The 12925-nt window shown below is 36.0% G+C and overlaps 2 protein-coding genes across 5 annotated transcripts in view; one reads left to right on the top strand and one right to left on the bottom strand.

The window, feature by feature from the left end:
- The window catches only part of LOC135219491 (uncharacterized), a 79287-nt gene that overhangs the window by 40619 nt on the left and 25743 nt on the right, over positions 1–12925 (bottom strand). Inside the window, exon 3 of one of the 4 annotated variants that reach the window (XM_064256296.1) lies at positions 12707–12762. The exons of 1 other annotated variant lie outside the window; for it this stretch is intronic. In XM_064256296.1, the coding sequence (XP_064112366.1) occupies positions 12707–12720 (14 nt within the window). In that variant the 5' untranslated portion in view covers positions 12721–12762. Of the gene's footprint in view, positions 1–12706 lie in introns of all 4 variants that reach the window. 2 more of the 4 variants (XM_064256297.1, XM_064256298.1) reach the window with 2 other exon arrangements.
- The window catches only part of LOC135219493 (heme-binding protein 1-like), a 26381-nt gene continuing 17187 nt past the window's right edge, over positions 3732–12925 (top strand). The window contains exon 1 of the mRNA XM_064256300.1: positions 3732–3920. The gene's annotated coding sequence lies outside the window, so the exon portion shown is untranslated. The remainder of the gene's footprint in view (positions 3921–12925) is intronic.

Below are 12925 nucleotides of genomic sequence, written 5' to 3'. Positions count from 1 at the left end.
ATACCCTTCTTAAAAGTATTTTTTTCTGCCCTCTCATAAATGCAGGGAGAAAAATTCAACACCATGTGGTTAAGCACGGTCAATGGCCGACAAATTCCCCTTAAGGTACAGAACAGGTTCAGGTTACAGGTAATTTGGGATATCACATAGAGCGCCAGGTGCTGGAAGGCTCGGATGGAATGTTTCAGGCGGAAAGGAAAGGGAATGCAAATGAAAATTATGAGAAGAAATGAACACTATTCTCTATGAACTCTCTCTCTCTCTCTCTCTCAAACACACACACACACACACACCCGCCCACTCAAACACACAGTAAGTTGCAATTTCATTGTGCTGCATACAGCAGAAAAGATCACTCCAACTGTCGCTATTGCAAATGCAAGTTTATAGTTTCATTGAGACACCAGATATCTCGGGCAATGTTTCGGCAAGCACAGAGTAAATATTCCATAACCAAATGTGACAATCTAACGTCGCAAAAATTCATTGTCTCGGTCTCTTTTGTACTTCAATAACTTTCAGCGTGAATCCCCTTATCTGTATACAGCTTTCAGTGTGTGAGCTAAGAATGTAATCCATTGCTGACAGGAAGGTACAACCCGGTACAGAAGTAGGTTAACGAGTTCTCAATGAATCAAATAGAGAGGACGTACTTGGCAATAACACATTATGTCGATAGTCACGCTGCAAGGTTTATTGTTGCTTTATTACCTGCTACCATTTGAGATAATCTTGCACCAGTTGTTTATTTATTTGTTATCTGTTGAGCCACTGAAGGTATTAATGAACCACCTATTCCCTGCGCACCATGGTTCTGTAGTTGTTACTCAGACCATCAACATCCATATGATATTAAAGTCTGATATATAGGTTATGAACCTTTCCTGATACATAATCTTCCATTGCCAATAATAAGTTGCAAAGTTATCTTTCTTACTTTTAAGTATGGGAACCAAACTAAAGATGTACAGACTAAATCAAGCTTGCTTTCTAAGTAGGAAAGAAGATATTTTTTAATTTTTATTTTTATTTTTCATTATGAAGAAGAAGAAGAAAAGATATTGTACTTTACTCCTTCAATAATGAAAATGAATCCTCATACATAAGGGGGTTAGCACAAGGCTCTAAGAACACAGATTTCCAGAACTAAGAAGTAAATCATCATTCTTTAGCTGTGAAAAAGCAAAATTCTTGCAAATGTCCTTCTTTCATAGAAGATATATTATTCTCGAGAGCAATGGCTGTAAAAGTAGGTAAAAAAATTTTATTCTCGAGAGCAATAGCCATAAAAGCACGTAAAGAAGTAAGAAAAATAATATCAAGATGGAATGAACTGTGTTCAGGCTAGAGGTATGAGTCAAGCTATTCAAAATATTGGTAGGACACTGGTCAACCTTATCCAGAACAACGATTGGGAGGCATGAAATCATTCTCAACCCAGTAATAATTATGTTATTTATATCTCTAGAAAAGCTGCTCACAAGAGTATACAAAATATATTGACTGAATGACAAGTAGCATGTGTTGGGCTTTTAATTCAGTAATTCTACAATGTGTTACTATGCCTTTTTAAATCTTATTTATAGATGAGAGTCGCATTTCACAGCCCGCTGAAATCTTCCCTCGGGAAGTTTAAAAGAAGAGAAATTAACATCAACAGCTTCTGACAAGATTAACAGGTTGGTAAACAAGGTTCAGAGTTCAGATGAATAGAAAGATGCTGAATTGAATTGAACTGAATATAGAGTTTAGGGCAGACGCCAAGCGCTGGGACCTATGAGGTCATTCAGCGCAGAAGCGTAACTTGACAGTAATAAGGATTTAAAGGTGTAACAGGAGGAAAATCCCACGGCTGCACTATGAATGATTGTTAGGAAAGGGTGGAAAGTAAGATGGAGGAAAGAGATTATGAATGGAGGTACAATAAAAGAAATGAAAGGGGTTGCAGCTAGGGGCCGAAGGGACGCTGCAAAGAACGCTGAGTAATGCCTATATTGTATCGCGTGAGGTGGAAGATGCTGAAGGACAGAATACATTGTAAGGGAGTGTAAAGACACTGACCAAACGATGAGAACTGGCAAGGAGAATACAACAGACACAGATTTAACGGTTCAAAACAGGTATAAGACAGAAGCGGGTTGGAACGTGTTTTCATGGATATGATACCTGACAAACTTTTACTGATTACGGGGGCTTGAAATATTTCCAGAAATTCTGTTTATTTCAATACACATTTTCATGTAACATAAAGCATAACAGAGATGAAAGGCTCACCCTTGATCTGGAAAAGGGGCAAAATGGGGCACCTGTTCAAAACGGAGGGTTTTCACACAGCTTAGAAAAGAAGGCAAAATCACACGACTAAACGCAGAGCGCGTTAAATGTTTTTTTCTTTCTTTTAACCAAGCGGAATGTCATGTGATACTTTAGGAAAATTTGTCTCTATACTGCTGTATCTAATGCTTGTGTTGTATATACACTAGCACTCTACATTTACATTCATATAAATGTATATACACACACATACATACATATAGTATCTATATAATACAATCTCTTGTATGTGCGTATGTGCATTATATATATATATATAATATATATATATATATATATATATATATATATATATATAGTATATTATATATATATATATATATATATATATATATATATATATATATATATATATATATATATATATATATATATATATAAATTAAATATATAAGCTGAAACAAATAGATGCCTGTTTGAGGGGATAATAATAAGCCTAAGGAGATGCTTATATAATGAAGTCGGAGACCTTTCCTAGCCTTAAAATTCCACCTGCTAATTCTCAGTACCGTCCCATTACGAAATCTCTCCTATTTACACAACCAGGCAGATGCCCTACGCAGGCATGTGCTCATCGTAATTAGATAACGTAAAGGTCACATCAATTCTACACCTGCTTGATTTCAATCTCACGTTCAGCCATAGATTGATATGAGAGAGATTTTGTTGGATTCTCTATATACGAGTTATTTTGTCTACATTATTATGAAAGTACAGATTCGGAGGGGGACGTCGAGAGCGAAGACAAAGAACAAAAAATAGAGCCAAAGGCCAAGTTAAAAACAGGCTGTTAATGCAACAACATGCTATTCATGTACAAACTTTAATGAGGAGCTTGTTAAGCGCACACTACTTCACGGCGCCACCAAACGAAATCAAAACAAAACAAAAGCAAAGCGACACTCGATTGCTTTCGGTTTCGTCCTCGAAACAACAACGACATCGGGTCGCATACTGTACTTCCTGTATCAAGTAATTTCCTCCGCTCGCAGTCGCGATTATTTCCCAAATGTTTTTGGAATTCGGTCGACGATGTAGGACCCACTAGAGGATGTGCAGATCATGACCGGCATCCTGTGTTAGACTTTTGTTACCGTGGCAAAACGACATCTATGCTGCAGACGACGGCGAAGAGAGTAAAAGTTTATGCGCGACGCGGAAAGCTGATTGGTCCTCTGCAATCAAAGCCGGCCAATCGCAATTGCAGTTATTATATCTCGTGGAGTGAAGGATAGGAAAGGCTGTGTTAGCGGATGAATCTGGTTAGCCTTATACAATTGGAACAGTTGCCAGCTATCTTAAAACTCTTTTTCACTAACATGGGGGAAATATAATAAATTTGGGCATATTCTCTTGACAGAAATTGACTGCTATTATCATTAAGACGCCTAAACATAATTACGGACACCAACTGCTAAGAATGATTCGAAATGAGCTGATGATAAAAATTTGTATCTATTAAAAGAATAACAGTCACCCTATCGACGACATCAGATGTCTCCCAGAGACACGTTGCTAAAGGCGAGCATTTAGGCTCAAACTGTGGTTAGACGTCGCAGGACCGATACGTACGTTTTCAGAAGCACGTAAGTTACTGCTCTTTGATTTACGAAAAGTTTCATGTCAGTAATACAGTTTGGATATGGGAGAAATTATTTTACTGTTAAACATTGCTTTTGTATCTCTGATATAAACAGAAAGTGACGTTATCTAAACTTCAAAAGAAAGATAATATTGCAAGAGCGACGGTTTCGTGTGGTGATGTAATCCTATTTAAGGGTTGTGGTGAATTGTAATTTAAATTCTTTGGTGTGTTATATTATGCATTGTCCACTTACTGTTCGTGTATCATATATATATATATATATATATAATATATATATATATATATATATAATATATATATATATATATATATATATATTTATATAGTGTGTATTTTTTATGTATGTATGTATAGATTACAAACGTGACCAGCTTATATTATTCAAAATGGGCAAAATATTTTGACTAGACAAAGTTGGCAGTATGTCAGCAAAGGTTCTTTGAAACAACCAAAAGTAGACACTTTATATTACATTGTATTACCACCGTGATGGGTTCATTGAGTTCAAACAATAACTAACTACATACATACCATACAGACTTACGCACGCACATGTATATGTATGCATGTATGTGTCTATACATATATATGTATATATATATATATATATATATATATATATATATATATATATATATATATATATACAATATATATATATACATATATATATATACTATACATATATATATATATATATATATATATATATATATATATATATATATCAAGCTACAATGTCCTTTAATATCTAATTCGCTCTACCTCGGAATTAATATATTTCATATATGCTGAACTGAAGGGGAATTTTTTCTCGATAATAGACTTGCCTGGATCGGGACGTGAACCCTGGATCCTTTCAAATCCAAGAACGTCAGTGAAGCTTTTACCTACTACACCACCGCGGTAGTGTAGTAGGTAAAAGCTTCACTGACGTTCTTGGATTTGAAAGGATCCTGGGTTTCGCGTCCCGATCCAGGCAAGTCTATTATCGAGAAAAAATTCCCCTTCCGGTTAAGCATATATGAAAATATATTAAACTTCCGAGGTAGAGCGAATTAGATATTAAAGGACATTGTAGCTCGATATATGTATATGAATCACGGAAAAGTGATATGACTTATATTATATATATATATATATATATATATATATATATATATAGAGAGAGAGAGAGAGAGAGAGCGAGAGAGAGAGAGAGAGAAAGAGAAATTTTGACAAACATTCAATTTCCAGTTTGGGGATCTCAGAAGTATGTTAACACAGCTCTTCTCTATCACTTTGTTAAATTCAAGATGTGAGGGAAATAATGAAGTTGAAAGGTAAATCCACAGCTTCCATATATTTGTTAAAATCTGATATGTTACTAGAGTCAACAGGAAATTATTGAAATTTGTAATGTTACGTTCCTGGTTTTTGGGAAATGAAAAAAAAAAAAATAGTCAGACACACACACACACTACGCAGGCATATTTTCCAAGGAGGGGTGGGTGGTTGGGCAAATCATAATACATACATGGATAGTTTCCGGTATCAAGCAGGCTTCAACACTTTTGACCCTTTGAACTAGCAGGCTAATTAAAAAAACATTATCAGCACCTGCATTTCTTAAATTAATAAAGCAAATACACACACACACACACACACACACACACACACACACACACACACACACACATATATATATATATATATATATATATATATATATATATATATATATATATATATATATATATATAGATCTATAAACGAATACCACAGGAAAATGACAGGAAGGTATCCAAAAAATGACAGGAAGGTATCCAAGCGTTTTGTCTTTATTAAGGAGTCGTCAAGGATGTCTTAATAAAGGCGAAAGCGCTTGGATTTCTGCCTATCATTTTCCTGTGGTATTCACTTAAGTGGTGAAGTCACGTGCATATACTGTGATTTTTAAGCGCGCGCCCACACACTATATAAATATATATATATATATATATATATATATATATATATATATATATATATATATATATATATATATACGTGCACACACACACACACACACACACACACTCACTCACAGAGTAAAGGAGGGTTGGAAAGTGTAACAGGAGGAAAACCTCACAGTTTCCCGGATAAGTTCAAAACGTCTGTAATAATGATAATAATAATAATAATAATAATATCTGCCTCAACGGCAACGCAGAATGCCCACATAAGTTCAAATGGTCTGTAATAATAATAATAATTATATCTGCCTAAACGGCAATGCAGTGTCCAGATAAGTTCAAAACGTGTGTACTAATAATAATAATAATAATAATCTATATCTGCCTCAACGGCAATGCAGTGCCCAAATAAGTTCAAATCATCTATAATAATATAGTAATAATAATATCTGCCCCAACGAAAATGCAGTATCTAGATACGTTCAAATCATCTATAAAAATGATAATAATAATAATAATAATAATAATATCTGCCCCAACGGCAACGCAAGGTGACCAAATAAGTTCAAATGGCCTATGATAAAAATAATAATAATAATAATATCTGCCTCAATGGCAATACAGTTTCCAGATAAGTCCAAAGCGTCTGTAAAATAATAATAATAATAATAATAATAATAATAATAATAATAATAATAATAATAATAATAATAATAAATATCTGCCTCAACGGGAATGGAGAGTGTCCAGATAAGTTTAAAACGTCTGTAATAATAATAATAATAATAATAATAATAATAATAATAATAATAATAATAAGAATAAGAATATTAATAGTGATACAAAACGATCAGGCAAAGCACCTCTGGGACTATGGTATCAGAACAGATAGGGTGATACGTGCAAATAGACCAGACGTGACGTTAATTGATAAAATCAAGAAGAAAGTATCATTGATGTTGCAATACCACGGGACACCAGAGTTGAAGAGAAAGAGAGGGAAAAAATGGATAAGTGTCAAGACCTGAAAATAGAAATAAGAAGGATATGAGATATGCCAGTGGAAATTGTACTCATAATCATAGGAACACTATTCACGATCCCAAGATCCTTGAAAAGGAATCTAGAAAAACTAGAGGCTGAAGTAGCTCCAGGACTCATGCAGAAGAGTGTGATCCTAGAAACGGCGCACATAGTAAGAAAAGTGATGGACTCCTAAGGAGGCAGGATGCAACCCGGAACCCCACACTATAAATACCACCCAATCGAATTGGAGGACTGTGATAGAGCAACGAAAAAAAAATGATAATAAATATCTGCCTCAACGGCAGTGTACTACAGTCTCCACCCCGTATATCTGGTACTGAAATAAGAAAAACTCTTGTTGATTAGCGGAAAATTATCATTTGTTATCGTGCCCAGATAAGTTCAAAACGTCTGTAATAATAATACTGATAATAATCATAATCCAGCCGCAATCAGAGGGACGCGCGTACGGCCGTCAACGTGCGCGTGCGTTTCACAACGGCGCCGTTTCGTAACGTACGAAGAAACACAGAGGCAGTCCTTCCCTGCCGACTTAATTCAGTGGGGCGAAGCGAGAAAGACGAATTGTCTTTGAAGGTCAGGGCAAAGTGTGGCTATTCGACGATGATTTCACAATAGACAGTGGGGAAGGGGGAGACGAAGGGTATGGGTGTGTGGGGGGGGGGGGGGCGAGATGGGGGAGGTGGGTTAGAATTCATTCCTCAAATTGGAGATAATTGTGGGTGATGGAGAGACGTGAGTTATGAAAACTGTGCTTCGAGAGAGAGAGAGCACCGAGGGAGTTACATTGAATGTAACATAACACTACACATAAATCATTATTATTATTATTACTGTTATTGTTGTTGTTTCAAATTCACTAGTATTCTCATTATAACTGAAACCTTTTCATTTTTATAATCATTATGAAGTTCACTGTAATGTTTATGTTGGGAAATAATTTAGAGTGTCAGTCTAAATATTGTTGTTTGTTTTGTTTGTATGGTGTTTTGCCGTTGCATGGAATCAGTGGTTATTCGGCAACCGGACCAACGGCTTTACGTGACGTCCGAACCACGTCGAGAGTGAACTTCTATCACCAGCAATACACATCTCTCATACCTCAATGGGATGCCCGAGAATCGAACTCGCGGCCCACCGAGGTGGTACGCCAACACCATACCGACCACGCCACTGAGGCGCGTTAAATATTGTTGTCATGCCAAGCATTATAGCGACACTATAATCTGGTCATTATCCTTAGTGGTGATACTTGGAAACTCACTTCTCTCATTGGTGTTGTTGTTAATTCATTTATATTTTCATGACAACTAAAATATTTTATTTTTTCTGATCATCATTATTATCAAATTCACTCGATGTTGATGTTAGGAAATAATTTCATGGTGAAAAATGAAATGATTTTGTCATTCAATGCAACATCCCGTGATACTTGTAGTAAATATTACTTATGGAATGGAATGGCATCCAAAATTTAGGCCAAAGGCCAAGCACTGGGATCTATGAGGTTTTTTCAGCGCTGAAAAGGAAATTGAGAGTTAGGGCTCGGAGGGTGTGACAGGAGGAAGGCCTCAAAGCAATTGCAATATAGATGGACAGGGTGGAACGTAAGATGGAAGAAAAGAGAATATGAACGGAGGTATAGTAAAATGAATGGCAAGGGTTGCAGCTGGGGTGACCGCAAAAGGAAGCTGCAAAGATCTTTAATTAATGCCTACAGTGAACCACAGAGGCGCACTGACGGCACTAACCCCCTACTTTGTAAATCACTCGAATGTATCGAAACGGAAACTATTTCTTAGTAATGAGTTTCAGCTCCATTTATTGGGACTGTCAGTGAATCTCCTCTACAGGAATCATCAAGTCGCCGGATATGCCAGACCTTCTTCCAGTCTGAATAAGAGCGATTAAAACTTCCTGAAAACCAAAACCAGTTTAAGACTGGGTTAGTTGATTAAATATACTGAGACTGGGTTAGTTGATTAAATACACTGAGACTGGGTTAGTTGATTGAATATACTGAGACTGGGTTAGTTGATTAAATACACTGAGACTGGGTTAGTTGATTAAATATACTGAGACTGGGTTAGTTGATTAAATATACTGAGACTGGGTTAGTTGATTAAATATACTGAGACTGGGTTAGTTGATTAAATATACTGAGACTGGGTTAGTTGATTAAATGTACTGAGACTTGGGTTAGTTGATTAAATATTACTGAGACTGGGTTAGTTGATTAGATATACTGAGACTGGGTTAGTTGATTAAATATACTGAGACTGGGTTAGTTGATTAAAATACACTGAGACTGGGTTAGTTGATTACATACTGAGACTGTTAGTTGAATTAAATAAACTGAGACGGGTTTAGTTGGGTTAGTTGATTACACTGAGACTTGGGTGACTTGGGTTAGTTGATTAAATAAATACTGAGACTGGGGTTTAGTGAATTAAATAAACTGAGACTGGGTTAGTTGATTAAATACACTGAGACTGGGTTAGTTGATTAAATATACTGAGACTGGGTTAGTTGATTAAATATACTGAGACTGGGTTAGTTGATTAAATACACTGAGACTGGGTTAGTTGATTAAATATACTGAGACTGGGTTAGTTGATTAAATACACTGAGACTGGGTTAGTTGATTAAATATACTGAGACTGGGTTAGTCGATTAAAAATACTGCGACTGGGTTAGTTGGTTAAATATACTGAGACTGGGTTAGTCGATTCCAAATACTGAGACTGGGTTAGTCGATTAAAAATACTGAGACTGGATTAATTGATTAAATATACTGAGACTGGGTTAGTCGATTAAAAATACTGAGACTGGGTTAATTGATTAAAAATACTGAGACTGGTTTAGTCGATTAAATATAATGAAACTGGGTTAGTCGATTAAAAATACTGAGACTAGTTTAGTCGATTAAATATAATGAGACTGGGTTAGTCGATTAAATATACTGAGACTGGGATAGTCGATTCTAAATACTAAGACTCGGTTAGTCGATTCAAAATACTGAGACTGGGTTAGTCGATTAAATATAATGAGACTGGGTTAGTCGATTAAATATACTGAGACTGGGTTAGTCAATTAAATATAATGAGACTGGGTTAGCCGATTGAATATTCTGAGACTGGGTTAGTCGATTAAATATAATGAAACTGGGTTAGTCGATTAAATATCCTGAGACTGGGTTAGTCGATTAAATATAATGAAACTGGGTTAGTTGATTAAGTATCCTGAGACTGGGTTAGCTGGGTTAGTCGATTAAATATTCTGAGACTGGGTTAGTTTATTAAATATAATGAGACTGAGTTAGCTGGGTTAGTCGATTAAATATTCTGAGTCTGGGATAGTTGATTAAATATAATGAGACTGGGTTAGCTGGGTTAGTCGATTAAATATACTGAGACTGGGTTAGTCGATTAAATATAATGAGACTGGGTTAGTTGATTTAATATACTGTGACTGGGTTAGTCGATTAAATAGGATGAGACTGGGTTAGTCGATTAAATATACTGAGACTGGGTTAGTCGATTAAATATAATGAGACTGGGTTAGATTAAATATAATGAGACTGGGTTAGTCGATTAAATATCCTGAGACTGGGTTAGTTGATTAAATATAATGAGACTGGGTTAGTCGATTAAATACTGACTCTGGGTTAGTTGATCAAATATACTGAGACTGGGTTAGTCGATTAAATATAATGAGACTGGGTTAGTCGATTAAATATACTGAGACTGGGTTAGTCGATTAAATATAATGAGACTGGGTTAGTCGATTAAATATAATGAGACTGGGTTAGTCGATTAAATATACTGAGACTGGGTTAGTCGATTAAAAATACTGAGACTGGGTTAGTCGATTAAATATAATGAGACTGGGTTAGTCGATTAAAAATACTGAGACTGGGTTAGTCGATTAAATAGAATGAGACTGGGTTAGTGGATTAAATATCCTGAGACTGGGTTAGTCGATTAAAAATACTGAGACAGTGTTTTTCGATTAAACATAAATATAATGAGACTGGGTTATTCGATTAAATATACCGAGACTGGGTTAGTCAATTAAATGTAATGAGGGAAATTGATAGCGTTTACGGAAGTGAGAAAAGGTATGGCAAAGTCGTTGCATAGGCTGGACTTTGTCAAATCAAGTTAAAATCAAATCCTAACACCACACACACCACACACACACCACACACACACACACACACACACACACACACACATCATCAGTCTGTGAATAAAATACAAAGACATATTATAAACAATCATATAAAATTAAAGGGAATTCACAATTTTAAAAAATAAAGTCTGAAAAAGATTAAAAAGAGCAGTAAATAAAAAGAGAGACTACTAAAAACACCAACCGTCCATGATCAGAGGTGAAGATTGAATGAGTTACAGTTGGCAGAGAGAAGCGACGACAACTATGCCAGGTACAAAGGTGACGACGATAAATTACAGTTTAATGAGGGCACCAGTCTTTTAATACATAAAGACTCCAGCGTTGTTAGTTGGTCAGGATGTTTAACATAATCAATTATTGTTAAATGTTCTTTTTGAATTTCAGTCATGCATATTATAGAGTGGTTTCTGATATTGGAAAATTCTGGTTGTTTTATCCTCTGACCTGTACGGAAGCTAAAGCCTAAATGGCTACAATATCTGACTCTCAGCAACCTCCGAGTCGATCCAACGTAAGAGCCCGGACATCCAGGGCATGTGAATTTATAAATAACGTTAGATCTCATGAAGGGCTGAAGGCGATCTTTAAAGTTAAAAAACGATCGAATAGTGCAAGGATTACACGACACAAGCCTGATATACTATATATATAATATATATATAGCTATATATATATCTATATATATATATAACTATATATTAAAGGTATGAGCCACGAAGAAAAAATAAACAGCGGAGTTTCTGCAAGATCTTTCCACTGAACGTCCTTTACTTAGTAGACAAACTGACTTACATGAGAAACTGAGGGTACAGGAAAGGTCGTATGACTGACAGAAAGGGATTATTAGGAGATTATTACCTAGAATCCGACGCACCTGGAGAATGAGTAACCTTTCCAAACAAGCATAAACATGGGTACAATACACATACGTACACTACTTTTTTTCATCAAATGGTATAATTATAGCTTTCTCGCGCTTCTTTTTCCTTCTTTTCACCAACGGGCATTGGGAGAAAGAGAGAGAGACAGACCGACCCGGAAGTAAAATGAAAAAGAAAAAATAGATAAATAGATAAAAAAATAAATATGCAAGGGCTGAGAGAAGGGAAACCTTACTGATCTGAGAGAGAGAGAGAGAGAGCGTGAATGTACAAGAGCAGAGAGAAAGGGAGACCTTACTCATTTGAGAGAGAGAGAGAGAGAGTCAGTCGTTAACCACACTACTCCTTTATAAGTATAAGTCGTCCAATTCAAGAAGACACGAATGTGCTACTTTCAAGCACTAGCTTATTCCCTCATTTCTGCAAAGTACGCAATCGTCTCTCTCTCTCTCTCTCTCTCTCTCTCTCTCTCAAAGTTTACATTTTTATTCACTATGAAATTTTGTTGCAGGGACTAGATCTCTGTCCCTATCTACATTTTTCAGGATTGTTGATCATCTCTTTTCGGCACCAATGACCCTGCAGCTATGACACCCGATAAATTTTAATCTCCCTCTCTCTCTCTCTCTCTCTCTCTCTCTCTCTCTCTCTCTCTCTCTCTCTCTCTCCAATACAACTGAGACACTCTCTAACACACTGGCACGTACCTCTGCTGACTCATGAAGTGGACAGTCAGTCGACTGCTGTTGGTTTGCAGCCGCTGCTGACGAAACAGAAACGAGATAAAAACATAATTGTACGGTATAATGAAATCGGGAAGTGTCTTGAAGACGAAATCCCAAGCCGCCCCTCCCCCGCCCAGAAACTTATCATCTCTCTCTCTTATGAAACAATGTCAATGTCATGTGTGCTGTCTGATTTGTAAT

Source organism: Macrobrachium nipponense, chromosome 1 (assembly GCF_015104395.2).
Source record: "Macrobrachium nipponense isolate FS-2020 chromosome 1, ASM1510439v2, whole genome shotgun sequence".
Lineage (NCBI taxonomy): Eukaryota > Metazoa > Arthropoda > Malacostraca > Decapoda > Palaemonidae > Macrobrachium > Macrobrachium nipponense.
Note: the sequence above shows the minus strand (reverse complement) of the source record. Positions and strands in the feature narration are given on the sequence as shown.